This window comes from Gigantopelta aegis, chromosome 9 (assembly GCF_016097555.1).
Source record: "Gigantopelta aegis isolate Gae_Host chromosome 9, Gae_host_genome, whole genome shotgun sequence".
Taxonomy (NCBI): Eukaryota; Metazoa; Mollusca; class Gastropoda; order Neomphalida; family Peltospiridae; genus Gigantopelta; species Gigantopelta aegis.
In genome coordinates this window covers 14,961,704-14,976,703 of record NC_054707.1, presented here as the reverse complement: position 1 = coordinate 14,976,703, position 15,000 = coordinate 14,961,704, and the positions used below count along the sequence as shown (strand labels likewise).

At 39.2% G+C, this 15,000-nt stretch overlaps 1 protein-coding gene across 1 annotated transcript in view; it reads left to right on the top strand.

The window, feature by feature from the left end:
• LOC121380862 overlaps positions 1-15,000 on the top strand; it is a 54,818-nt gene that overhangs the window by 35,355 nt on the left and 4,463 nt on the right. The window contains exons 13-23 of the mRNA XM_041509864.1: positions 523-632; positions 3,782-3,888; positions 4,608-4,732; positions 6,884-7,028; positions 7,726-7,853; positions 8,240-8,383; positions 9,772-9,954; positions 10,421-10,592; positions 11,151-11,263; positions 12,623-12,730; positions 13,773-13,910. Coding sequence (XP_041365798.1) covers positions 523-632; positions 3,782-3,888; positions 4,608-4,732; positions 6,884-7,028; positions 7,726-7,853; positions 8,240-8,383; positions 9,772-9,954; positions 10,421-10,592; positions 11,151-11,263; positions 12,623-12,730; positions 13,773-13,910 — 1,473 coding nt within the window. The remainder of the gene's footprint in view (positions 1-522; positions 633-3,781; positions 3,889-4,607; positions 4,733-6,883; positions 7,029-7,725; positions 7,854-8,239; positions 8,384-9,771; positions 9,955-10,420; positions 10,593-11,150; positions 11,264-12,622; positions 12,731-13,772; positions 13,911-15,000) is intronic.

Below are 15,000 nucleotides of genomic sequence, written 5' to 3'. Positions count from 1 at the left end.
ACTAGAACACATTGAATCATCGGCTATTGGATTTCAAACATTTGGTAATTTTGCCCGGTGCATTTTTCCTTTAGTAGCAAGGGATCTTTTATATGCACCATCCCACAGACAGGACAACACATAATACGGCCTTTGATATACTATTCGTGGTGCACAGGATGGAACGAGAAATAGCCCAATGGGCCCACCGACAGGAATCGATTCCAAACCGACCGCGCATCAAGCGAGCACTTTACCACTGGGCTACGTCTCGCCCCTCACCCATGATTAAGGAATGGAGTTGTAAACGTGATTCTGAGGGATTGTACGACGTAAATAAAATGTGTTGAGTGCGTCATTAAATGAAACATTTCCTTCCTTCCTTCCTGAGGGATTGTTGTGTTAATGTTGTACAAATATCCTGTCAAACATGCACAATACATTCCACTACAAAAACACGTGAACATTTAGTAATGTCTTCCGAGAAATAGTCAGCTAATACTGTTTCTATACTAAACAAGGATTTGTGGGTTTTCGTTACAGATTGTGGCGGTGTTTTCAAGCTGAACTCTACACATCGATCTGTTGTGATAAACTCACCTAACTTCCCTTCAACATATCCACAGAACACGGAATGTAACTGGTTCATAGAGGTATCTCTGTTTTCCTTTCTCTTAACAGAACTAACAGCCATCTAAATGGCAACGAAGGGAACACGTTCTATCGATATCTAGGCATATTTTAAATGAAGGCTGTTTGGTATCTAACATTAGGATTATCACGATATGAGAGGGGGAGACAGCCAGACAGACAGACTGATAGACAGATATGTTTTCGTCCCCTATATTCTCTATGTAAAGGAAGTCGTAGGTAAAGAATTTGTCGTTATGTCTGACGAGTATTATATATATATATATATATATATATATATGTTGATTTCTGCCTGTGGAATATTGTCCCATTCCTGAATGAGCGCTTGACGAAGTTCCTTGACGTTAGCGCCCCTGCGTGTGCTGTAACCTCACCGTGGTGCACGGGTGTAACATTCTCTTTGAGAATGGCCAATACAGCACAAAATTGAAGTTTTGAGTAAAATTCAGTATCCGTAAAATTCTGTGATATTTGTGTTTTTGTACAGTTCTTTATACTGTTTTTACACTGTTTTTGTTTAAGTCTTGAATTTTTATATTGATGTTGATCATCACTTTATTTATTTGCATTACCATAGTTTGACACCCAATAGTCGATGTATTTTTTGTGCTGGGGTGTCGTTAAACATTCATTCATTCATTCATTCATTGACGTTAGCGGGTGGGTTGGGACGACGCCTCAATCGTCTGTCCAGACTATCCCAGACATGCTCGATGGGGTTGAGATCAGGACTTAGCGGGCCAGTCATCAATGAAATCAATGTTATTTGTCCTAAGAAAATTTACAGTGTCTCTAACTGTATGAGAGGTGGCATTATCATGCTGAAAAATCGAGATGTTGGCGTTGTTATGGAACAGAGGAATGACGTGATGAGCGAGAATGTCATTGCGGTAACGTTGAGCGTTTAAATTGCCATCAATGACGACTAGTGATGAACGATAACCATGGGCATGGCTGCCCAGACCATGACAACCCCCACCCCCGAAACGATCTCGTTCAAGAACACAACAGTTAGCATAGCGTTCATTTCTCCTACGGTAGACGCGCACCCTGCCATCACCACGTTGTCAAGAAAATCTGGATTCATCCGAAAAAAGAACGGTATTCCAGCATCGCCGTATCCAACGAGTGTGTACACGTGCCCAATTAAGACAATTTAGACGATGACGTTGCGTTAAAACGCATCCGACCTATGGACGTCGTGCATGTAAACCGTTCTCCCGCAGACGATTACGAACAGTTTGCCCACTGATTCGGTTATTATGAAGCCCAGGTGTGTTAGCAGCAGTAGCAGTGGCAGGTTGGAATCGATTGCGGAAATGCGTGTTCATGATGTAGCGGTCTTGACCACGCGTTGTAACACGCGGACGTCCACGACGTGGCAAGTCGTTGGTGCTTCCTGTCGTTCGAAATCTTAAGGTGCATCCTAACCGGCCGCGTGTGACGCGAGAGACGCGGGCGATTTTTTTTAGAAACCACTGATTTCAATTGAAGCATCCTAACTGCACGCGCACGACGCGACAGATTTATATGTTGTATCGCACGCGTGCGGTTAGGATACGGCAATTGAAATCAATGATTTCTAAAATAATCGCTCGCGTCGCTCGCGGCCGGTTAGGATACAGCTTTACGCGAAGATTTCGTATCGCTCGACTAGAACTCCCAACATGCCTTGCAGCGTCTTCTGTCGACATGCCAGCATCAAGCATGCCAATCGCCCGTTCGCGTAAATTATTGGGTATTCTTGGCATACTAAAAGAGCTACAATGTAATTTTTTTAGAAATTTTGAAGCGTCTTCGTTCCCTTGACAACAATGTCAGTAAGACAAGTAAAACAAACTGACCGAATACTACACGGGACATTTCACGTTGTCGACGATTAACAGTGCAAAAATAATCGATAAAATTAATGAATCCTGATAATACAGCTCAAGGCTAATACTACCTATATAATTTCATTACACAATGAATTCTTTAACACAACAAATACTATATGTACAAATCGGAAGTTTCTTTTTTTTGTTCAGTATATATATATATATATATATATATATATATATATATATATATATATATGTGTGTGTGTGTGTGTGTGTGTGTGTGTGTGTGTGTGTGTGTGTGTGTGTGTGTGTGTGTGTGTAAAATGTAATCGCACTCGTGTATAGTTTAGATCAATCGGATTAATATATTAGTGTGTGTGTTGATACCCAACTGATTTCACTCTTATGAATTCGGCGAGTTACATTTGTCAACCTAACGCATGTATAAATAGGTGCGAGTCGCTCGTATATTTTGTGTTGTCTTATTTCATTTATAATGGCGGAGCGACCCAAAAAACAGCAACGTATCGAACTTTCGTTAAAAAGTCTGTTAGTCGATAACATTAAAAAAATTGCAGTAAACTCAGGAATGTCCCTTTAAGTATATTTTTTATGTCTGTGAAATAATCGATTGCAAGTCTGGCTTGCACGACTGTGTTTCCTCAACCATCCATGGGTTCAAATGTCATTGTTGATCGCGAGTTGCCGATCATTCAAGAACCATAACTCTAGATGAATTCTGTCTAAAGCGGTCCTCTTTGTTAACCGGACTATTTCGACGGTACGAAGTGAAAGAAAGAAATGTTTTATTTAACGACGCACTCAACACATTTTATTTACGGTTATATGGCGTCAGACATATGGTTAAGGACCACACAGATTTTGAGAGGAAACCCGCTGTCGCCACTTCATGGGCTACTCTTTCCGATTAGCAGCAAGGGATCTTTTAGTTCCGCTTCCCACAGACAGGATGGCACAAACCATGGCCTTTGTTGAACCAGTTATGGATCACTGAACGGTGCAAGTGGTTTACACCTACCCATTGAGCCTTGTGGAGCACTCACTCAGGGTTTGGAGTCCGGTATCTGGATTAAAAATCCCATGCCTCGACTGGGATCCGAACCCAGTACCTACCAGCCTGTTGACCGATGGCCTAACCACGACGCCACCGAGGCCGGTCGGTACGAAGTGAGTCCGGTTTAGATACTGTGTGTGTGTGTGTATATATATATATATATATATATATATATATATATATATATATATATATATATATATATATATATATATATATATATATATATATATATATATTCTTTTTTCTCTTGCAGGTAGAAGAAGGCGCCAGAATCAAAGCTGAATTTTCAATGTTTGACGTGAATAACGCCGACTCATTCACTTATCGACGATATATTCTCAAATCTGTTCCGACCAAGCTGTAAGTCTCGTCAGTGATTTAAACACCACACTCACTGAACTATCACCGTAATTTATTCAAACAACAAAATAATAAATATATTGACTGTCAGTTGTCGGGAATCCATATAATGTTTATGTGTCGCCGGCTTGGTGTTTTGGAGGGATATTGCCACATATAATACATGTGCTATTATTGTACTTTTGAAATCGTGTGCACTTTTTTAACCCTCAATACTGTATGTGCTCTTTTTAAACGTTGCATCTCCTTCCTGGAAAACATTTTCACCAGACACGTTTAACGAGGTCGTACACATATTCATGTAGTTGCGGAAGCTGGAAGGAAAGAAGGAATGAAATGTTTTATTTAACGACGCATTCAACATATTTTATTTACGGTTATATGGCGTCGGACATGATTAAGGACCACACAGATATTGAGAAAGCAAACCTGCTGTCGCCACTCCATGGGCTACTCTTTTCGATTAGCAGCAAGGTATCTTTTATATACACCATCCCACAGACAGGATAGCACATACAGCGGTCTTTGATATATCAGTCGTGGTGCACTGGCTGGAACGAGAAATAACCCAACGGGCCTACCGACGGGGATCGATCCCACACCGACCGCGCATCAAGCGAGCGCTTTACCACTGGACTACGCCCCACCCTGCCCCTTGCGGAAGATCGTATATTTGAGAGAGATCTATATGTTGTAAACTATTTTTTTGTTTTTCTCAGATTGAAAAGAAACGTTTTGCCTCAAAACCTCGTGTCGGTGTTCAATCACATGGCGCTACACTTCCGGACCGGATCGGTGGGATCTGGAGGGACTGGTTTCCAAATAAATGTTACGCGTCTTGGAGGTAACAGTAGATCTGATTTTATGTCATTAGGTTTTGTCTTACAAAATGGCTTCTCCTAAATGTTTATGTAGAGAAAATAATAAGCTCATATACTGAAATTAATATCAATTAAAATCATACACATGAACATAAAACAACAAACAAATGTTGTATCCCAGGATCAATGCTCATAATCCTATTCAGAGGCGAATCTAGTTATAATTTTATTATATATTAATTTTCATGTTTTTACGATCCCTTCTAAATCTCCCCCAAACTTCCATTGACATTCCGCCTCGTGTCCTTGGGGCCCCCCTAAATGGATTTTCTGGATCCGCCACTGGTATTCTAGCGGTGTCTGATTTCTGCTTTTGATTGGTCGTAGCTGGTGGCGTTGTGAACATCAGCTGCAGCTTCTGCTGACGCAATATACACAACAATAAGAAGTGTTTTGTGTTTAACGACACCACTTGAGCACATTGATTAATTAATCATCGGCTATGGATGTCAAACATTTGACAATTCTAACTCGTAGTCATCAGAGTAAACCCAGTATATTTTTCCTAATGCAGCAAGGGATCTTTTATATGCACTTTCCCACAGACATGGAAGCACACCCCACGGCCTTTGTTCAGTTGTGGTGCACTGATTGGAACGAGAAAAAAACAAAAACCAGTTGGATGAATCCACCGATGTGATTCGATCCTGCGACGCACGCTCCTCGAACGAGCACTCAACCGACTGAGCTAAATCCCGCCTCACACATGAATTACTTGGTTATTGAAATATTTATCACATTACTAGTAGCTACTCGGTTTGCTGAGCTTGTGCTCGTCCTGTGCCTACCTCGGTTGTCCGTGTGTCAACCCTACCCTGTATTCATGTAAAGTCTCCGGTGTGACAAACTCCTATCGTCTGGTGTGACACCCCCCCCCCCCCCCCCCCCGTTGTGCTGAGTTGAGAGCTCTCGATAGTTGGTAGTGATGCCTTTTAATGATGGAATCCCAAAGTCGTGGGTCATCTATCTTTGTATCACTTTTACTCCATTTGTCCACATATCTTGTTCTGGTGACACTTATTGATACTTATCTGGCAACCTGTCTTGCGTTGGTGACAATTATCTGACAACCTCATCATAGACAGTGTCACACAAACAAACAAATAAAAAACCCCACCTAAATTAAAAAGTAAAAAGTAAATGAGGTTTAGCCAAGTCAAAAGTGATTATCTGCTGTTAGTAATAGTTTATGACTGTTACACTTGGTCATCATAATCTGTCAGTAGAAATGGTGATAGCAGGATACAATTATTTATATTTAGTATCGCGCTTTCAAATTAATTTCAGCTTTTGTTACCAAAAAAACAAGGTTATAATTGTTAAAATATGATAATATAATATTGTATCTTTATGGATTATTTTCGTAATGTCTTTACCAATAACAAAGAAAATGAAATAGTTTTAAAAACACTAATACATGTACATTTTATAATATGGCTGTTTGGTGTCTAACAAATAGTTATTTCAACACTTGGCCCTTAATAGTGAAAGAGAAGTTTAAAGTGTGTTTTGGTTAACGACACCACATTGATTAATTAACCATCAGTCATCAGAAGAAACCCGCTACATTTTTCTTAATGCAGCAAGGGATCTTTTATATACATTTTCCCCACAGACTGAAAAGCACATACCATGGCCTTTGACTAGTTGTGATGCACTGGTTGGAACGTGAAAAAAACCTATCAGTTGAATGGATCCACCGAGTGAAAGAGAAAGCTCGCTATATAGGGTACTCATATCGAGGTATATTTTATATACATAATAATACAGGGCCATAGCCGGGATTTTAGAGGGGGTCGTTTAGACTTATGGTGAGGCACGATATGCCTCACACGAGGGCGCATCGCGCCCGAGCTGATTAGGGGGGTCTGGGGGCATATTGAAAAAACCCGTCACCGGTTGGGGGGGGGGGGGAGGCGACCGCCCCCATTGGTTACGGGCCTGTAGGTTACCCTTTACGGGGAACTAAAAAATCCAACAAGGTCCAACGAGGCCGACCCATCCTTTGACCATTTGCCCTAAAACGAACACTCCTACTGAAGTAAATCCAGCCCCTCTGTCTTTACCAAGACAAATAAAACATTTCTAAGATTGGGATTTTGGTAAATGTTTAGCTGAGGACTACTGCTACAGTTTGAGTGACAAGGGCGAGAGCTATGACGGTGACTGGAATTATGCCGAGGATGGTACAAAATGTCTGCCATGGGACTTGCGCTTTGACAACAGTGTCACAATCAGTGGATACACAGACTACGAAGGGTAGGTCCAGAGGTTTCAAATCAATCGCTTGACCCCTAACAACTAGCCAGTGATTTCAATACTTTTGCCATACATGATGTAACACACACACACACACACACACACACACACACACACACACACACACAACACCAACAAAAACAGTTCTGATTCAATACTTTGTTTAACAATGGTAGTTCAAAATTAATTTGTTGGCTGTTAAGACCAATTGATTAATTCAAAACGCGTTTAGGTTGGTGATGTAAATACCTTTAATTTACATTCAAGACAAAAGTTAATGCCATTCAAATCGAATAATTTTAAATAAAAAACAAAACAAAAAACCCACTAAATTATTAGTTGCGTTTCTTTTATTGTTCTAGGAAAGATCTTCTTCATCTAAAGAAAATGGGAACATTTAGACTAAATGAGATTTTTTTTTATCTGACTAAGTGCCTTTTGCCTCTCCTCCATCGCTAGACGTCAGCATAAATAAATAAATTAATTAATTAAATAAATAAATAAATAAAAACATTTTTAAACATAATAATTAAAAATGAAAACTGAACAGAAACAAAACATCCAAAATTTGTTATGTTTTCTGTTCCATTGAAACACATAAACAACACCATTCTAGGTAATCCATAAAGTCTATAGCTACTGAGTTTGTTAAGTTAAAGTCTGTAGCTACTGAGTGTGTTAAGATGTCTCTGTTTAGGAGTGTCAACACGTTTTTGACGGGCTCAGCGTGTAGAAACCCGCAAGGCCGACTGCACAAACCAGCGTGTTTGACGTACGCCAAGGGAGGCAACTACTCCATGCGATACTGCGATGTATGTCACAATGGTGAGTAAACAAAACAGAAATTCTTATAACAAAGGAAAGGAATGTTTGTTTAACGACAATTCCACACACACACGTACACACACACACACACGAGAGAGAGAGAGAGAGAGAGAGAGAGAGAGAGAGAGAGAGAGAGAGAGAGAGAGAGAGAGAGAGAGAGAGAGAGAGAGAGAGATCGGGGGATTATGGATATTGGCATATTGGCCATATTTTCAATTATGTGGCATAGTCCATTTTAAATTATGTCGTTATGATACGTTAAATTATGTGGCCATGATATTTTAAATTATATGTTGTAATGCACCACATAATATACAATACGTATTTTATTTACATAATACGGAATACACACCATATACAATACCCGGTACGTATTTTATTTACAGAGTATGGAACACAAGACAAATACAACGACTGCGACACAGCTGTATCCATCGACCCCTCAATCTGCACGGGTGTCACAGCTGGGAAATGTCTGTATACTTGCGAAACTCGTGGACTTATTCCAACAATAACTCACCCACCGAAAGGTACGCACGTCTTTGACATTCATTTATTTTCAGTATTTGTTTTTTTCTTGTATCCACAAGAACATGCTGTTTCGTTACTATATATCTATTTTTCACTATTTCCGTTTTATACCATCTACTTCAATTGAGACAACATCTAGATTTCCAGGTACTTGACATCAAGTAATTACTTAAATATAATTCCAGTACATTGGCACTATGACTAATATCCCGACCAATGATTAAAAAAAGAAGTAATCCACTTGATTTACTTGTTCTCTGTAAAACGAGAAATAGCAAGGTTTTGCAATAAACTATTATTTTTTTTTTTTTAAATTCTGCCTTATTAGGAAATGCTTGGGGGCGGGACGTAGCCCAGTGGTAAAGCGCTCGCTTGATGCGCGGTCGGTTTAGGATCGAGCCTCGTCGGTGGCACCATTGGGCTATTTCTCGTTCCAGCCAGTGCTCCACGACTGGTGTAACAAAGACCGTGGTATGTACTATCTTGTCTGTGGGATGGTGCATATAAAATATCCCTTGCTGCTAATCGAAAAGAGTTGCCCATGAAGTGGCAGCAGCGGGTTTCCTCTCTATATATCTGTGTGTGGTCCTTAACTATATGTCTGACCCCATATAACCAGAAATAAAAGAAAAACAAAAGAAATGGTTGATTATAGTTATAAGACACCATGCAATGTCTACTGTAAATGGTTGTTATTTATGAATATGTGTTATTTTTTTATGGGAACTTGACTTTGACACTGGAGGTTCTGGCTTTCTGATAATAAACGTTCCACTGACTTACGTAGTTTTGTCAATGACAGAACAAGCTAACTGCAATTCAGTTTGCAATCATTCAACAATAAGCGTACGAGACAGGTGAGGGGTGGGGGCCGGAGTGGGGCTAATGCCCCCTTAGTGCTGGAGCAAATCCTCCAATTCAGGCAAAAATGATAGATATTTGGGCAAAATATGCTAATCTGAGCCATTTTCACTATGTATTTCAATTATTCTACATACAAAATTAGTTGTAATCTAAGGGAAAGTGCATAGTGATTCGTTTGTAACCGTATATAGCTGTTTGGTACTAAACGTTGTTATCCAGATACGGACAGTTCCCCCCCCCCCCCACCCCACCCCCCTTACAAAAATGGGAGCCCGTACGCCTATGCATTCAACAACCACTGCAATTAAGAAATGTCCCCGACAAAACATGCCCTGGATTATAGTCCACAGAAAAAACGTGCCCTAGAGAGTTAAAAACTCCACGGTATTGCCGATTTCCGTGGATATTTTCAGGGATTATTCAATGCAAAATAATCTTGGAATAAAGTACTCAGTAATGATTTGAAAACTCTTAGCTTTTGGTCATTGGAGAGCAGTTAACATTACTGTGTTTAATTCTTCAGTTGGTGACGTCACCTGCTCCAGTCCGTCGATTCCGCCAGACGCCACATTGATTCCTGGAACATCAAAGAGCGTCTATCACCCGGGTGACAAGATACAGCTCAATTGTACAACACCCAGTAAACAGGTCACCCTGACCTGCTTATCCTCTGGCAACTGGTCAGAGTGGAACGAACCCTGTAAAGGTACGTACAATCTTGTGACTTCATAGTGACGTACGAGACAAATTTCTGAGGACGCATCTTCAATCCAAACTGACCACAGCCATGAGACAATCACAGGAAGCTAAAGGTGCTATATCATAGTTTCAACTGTCATTTGCTACTTTTGCCTTAATCTGTAATACATAATATGATACCTACAGATTAATCCATGCCACGCAGAATCTTTGCACAGATAACTCAGAAACATCGAAATTGTAATATGCTTATACGGCGTGTAAACAGTCACATTCAGTAGGACTACCATCATGCGTCCACCTGTACAATGTTCTACTGTGATCGCTTTGTTAACTTGAATATCACGGTATCTACTGCGGCGTGTTCCGGAGGGAGAGAGCTCGCGGACTGTTTACCAAGAACCATCGTCTTCTGTCTATTAGTTTACCGTTAGGCGAATTATTTAAACATCTATTTAAAAAACATTTTTTAGGTTGTCCTGCAGGCTGGGCTGAGTATTCGGGCCAGTGCTGGAAAGTAACCGGACGGCTTGAGAAATATCTAAAAGCCCTAAAGTACTGCAGATACTACTATCAAGCTTCACCGATGACGCTAAAAACGAATGCGGAGCACGACTTCTTCCTAGAATGGAAAAAACATCTGGGGTAAGTTTTGTGTTTTTAATCTTCTTTTTCTTGGCGAATGGTGATGGTGGTCTCCGTGGGGAGCATTCATTTTCGATCGTGCTTATTTCATTGAGGCGACCGAATTACCATCTATAACGAGCAATCGCTTGTCTTTAAATCAATGTGTGTTATTTCCGTATAATTACATTTTTTTAAATGCGCACTGTTATCACTAACCAATTAATCTTCTTTTAAATATTAATTATAATCATGTAACACTGCAGTGCATATCTATACGTTTTGAATGGAAATAATAATTTATTAAATGCTCTATACAATAGAACTGTAAATTTCCAGATATGTTATTAAACTAATTTGTAATTCGAATATTCAGTTTGTAATTTGTAAAGTCAAAACACAAAAAAATTGTGATTATTGTAGCGTAGAACTCTAATTTTGCAAAGAAATTAATCAAACTAACATATTTTACTAGTAGTAATTAAGTAGATATAAAAATGGTTTTATTGTAAAGTCGAAATTAATTTGTAAAAAGTATCAATTAAGGTGTAATTTTGTTTTTCAAATTAATTAATTCAGAGCGAACAAGGAATGGTGGATGTATGCAAGTTATTTCTTCAACAAATGGCGCTGGAATGGCGACGGTTCTCTCATGTCGGAAGATGAAACGGCTAGTTCGTTTGGCTGGCAAAGTGAGTATGTCCGTCATTCGTTGCATTAGATTTTATTTATATTAACATCGTGTAGCTTTTTCCTTGTGTTGTTTTACTGGAATGTTAAATTAATAACAGAAATCCGAAAGTTGGTGATATAGTTTCTTATTTTTCCTTTCCAACATGAAACATTTTTAACAATGTGGTAATACAGATAATAAATCAGTCGGTGAATGACACGCAGGTATCTAGATAGTGTTGACATTGCTACTGTAATACTATAGTTTTGTCATTGTGTACTTGTTAAGACAAACTCGTGATAACAGTTTAAACTACAGTGTGTCTTTGATTGCTCGTAACATATTTTATTAATTGGTCTGATTGGCAGATCTTACCTCAGTAGAGACCACGACAGACGTCAGATTACCAATTAACTAATTCGAATCAATGTACATGTAAAAATAAATGTATAAACTGTATTGTTATAAAGTTGAAATTGTAGCAGTGTGACAATATAATAAGGTCCCAACTGGTGCCCCACGACTTGTATCAGAAATCCATAAACAAAATGATAGTGTTTGGGATTCATTGCCATAGAGTTTATGTCTGTATAATAAGGTGCTAACAGTTGTCCTTGGACTTATATCAGATGGTGGTGTTTGCCAATAACATCAGAAACGGATCCAAGGGGCTGGGGGGGGGGGGGGGGGTGAGTTCGAGGGGTCTGAATAGCCCTGCTCACGACGATTTCTCTTTCTCTTATTTTAAAGTGCATTCACCGCTAATATAGAACGTTCCGTTATGTGATTGTACATAAGACCCCCCTGGAACAGGTCCTAGGGGAGTGGGTGCTCACGACAATTTTTCTTTCGCTTATTTTAAAGTACATTCACCGCTTATATGGAACGTCCACGTAAAGGCATACTGTCACGGATTTAAGGACCTTATTTCTCTAAAAATTAATAATAAATAAATCTTACATTAATTGTAGGAAACCAAATCTAGCTATCGCATCACCTTAACTTGAACCATGATGGGGTGAAATCCATGTCGTCCCACTAGGCAATTTTAGTTTTTGAATTATGGACCATTGCCATGATTCAATTATTTTTACAAAATGTCATTAATAAATGGAGTATGGTGGTTATGAAGATGGCTGAATAAAGTACATTTAGGGACAAATCAAATTATTTTTGTTCAGGTAATACTTTGTTAGACCATTAAATAGGTCAGTCGTCTGTGACAATATGTCTGTAAGTGTTTGTATATAGACCCCCAACCCCACCCCACCCTGCACAAAATCCCAGATCTGCACCGGAACATATGATGAGAAGTTGTATCTACATTTATGTTAGCAGTTTTTCTAGTCGTCTAAGTTTGAATGTTTAACTCTTGCAGAAAATCCGCGGTGGGGCAGAAGGTGTGTTATCCACAATATTTGGAAGAAATGGGGCGGTGGGAAATGTACCAAATTGGCCAACTTTATTTGTCAAAAACCACTGGAAGGTATGTACCACAATGTATTGGACACCATCTCTTGAAATTATTGTAGCCACAAGAGACAAGCACCTGTCGCGATTGGAGAGGCAAGGACTGGGATGTGGAGGTGGACAGCGAAATAATTTGAAAGAGAGGAGGAGCTGCCAGATAGGGAAGAAATGTGATGGAATTCAAAAGAGAGAAAAGAAAGGGAGATGTGGGATAAAACAAAAGTATTATAGCTAGGCTGATGTCGTATTATTCCGTACTCTTTCGAGAGGTTTTCATAATTCCACAGCCACTTAAAATCATTGTAATTATTCTATCCATAGCAAAATACTTTTTCTTTTCAAAATCTCTTTAAAAATTTAAACAAATAATTAAAATTGATACCAAGAGGCATTGCGGATGCTAATCCTCAAATACCACAACAGAGTAGAGCCCAATATTGGGAGAAGTAAGAAACCATGTTCAATCTGAAAATAAACCAGGTTCCACTTATTGTATTTTAGTATAATCTTTGTACGTCATTCAGTTGCTTGTCAGGTTTCTTAAAAAAACATCAAATTCTTTCTTTTGCAGTTAGTGGATTAATGCTTGCGTCATACATTAATAGATTATATGTACAGTTTAGACTTAAAGGATCATTCCTGAGTTTGTTGCAACTTTTAATATGTTGTCGACTAACAGAGAATTTGTAACGATTGTAATTACATATCAAATATATTTTTCTGCATAAAATATTAGTGGCTGTATATTAAACATGTTTCTGATCGTTCTTATATTTTTACTAGGTTAAATTTCATTTTATTTCCTAAAATATTATATTTTCGTACGTACGAAATTATTTGAAGACAGAATCCAGTTTGGTCTTCTTACAAATATTAAGACGACCAAAAACACAATGAATATACAGACACTGATATTCTAAACAAGAAAATATATTTAATATGTAAGTTTAATCGTAGAAATATGTTTTTAGTCGGAAACATCTTGCAATGCATAAAACTCAGGAATGTCCCTTTAAGACATACAATTTGTCTACATTATTAGGTTATTGTTTCCACAGGACGTCCATTGACGTGTACAGATCGCAAAGAGAAATGTGCCACTCTACTGAGAGACAACCCTCTGGCCTGTATAGACCCTGTGGTGAAGACCAACGTGTGTGCCTACACGTGTGGCGCTGAGGTCTGCAAGACATCAGGTAAAACTAGTAGCTAGTCAAATAACCTTTTGTCTTTAGATTGACTATATTTGTTGTAAATAATAACATAATAGACCGAAGACAATAAGACCAACGTCTGTCCCTACACGTGTGGGGCTGAGATCTGCATGACGTTAGGTAAAACTAGCTACACACAGACCGATCAATAAGACCAACGTGTGTCCCTACACGTGTGGGGCTGAGATCTGCATGACGTCAGGTAAAACTAGCTACACTCAGACAGACCAATAAGACCAACCTGTGTCCCTACACGTGTGGGGCTGAGATCTGCATGACGTTAGGTAAAACTAGCTACACTCAAACAGACCAATAAGACCAACGTGTGTTCCTACACGTGTGGGGCTGAGGTCTGCATGACGTCAGGTAAAACTTGCTACACTCAGACAGAGCAATAACCATGCCTTGCTCTTGCTTTTAGATTAACATTATATGTTGTGTTATCAATATAAACTGACGATCAAAAGAAAGTATACCAATTCGTTTTTCAAAGTATTAAAAACAACACAAAACACAAGTTGATGCAAATGTTATATTTTGAAAGTATAATAATTTGGCGATAAATAAATACGAGTATACTCAATAAAATCCATAAAATGATAATATCACAGTGCACAACAGCACTAGGGGTGAAATGTGCTATTTCATAAAGGACCACTCATAACGAAGGTGAATAAATTTGACCACAAAGAACATGTTTCAATAGCGTGTATGTCCACCATGTGCAAGTATGCAAGCATGGACCCGACGTCGGACAGAGTTGGTTAAGCGCCTAATGACGCCATCAGGTATTGCCCTCCACTCCTGCCTCAGTGCCTGGACGTCGAATTCGCTAGCCAAGATGATCCCACAAATGTTCTATCGGTGACAGATCAGGCTGGTCATGGTAAAACATTGACGTTGTTTGCGGCGAAGAACTGTTGCACCACACGAGCTGTGTGAGGTCTGGCATTGTCCTGTTGAAACAAGAGTCTAGGATGGTGTTGAAAGAACGGTAACAGGACGGGACGTAAAATCTGGTTGATGTAACGGTGTGCGTTAAGATTTCCGTCAATGACAATACGGTCTGTCC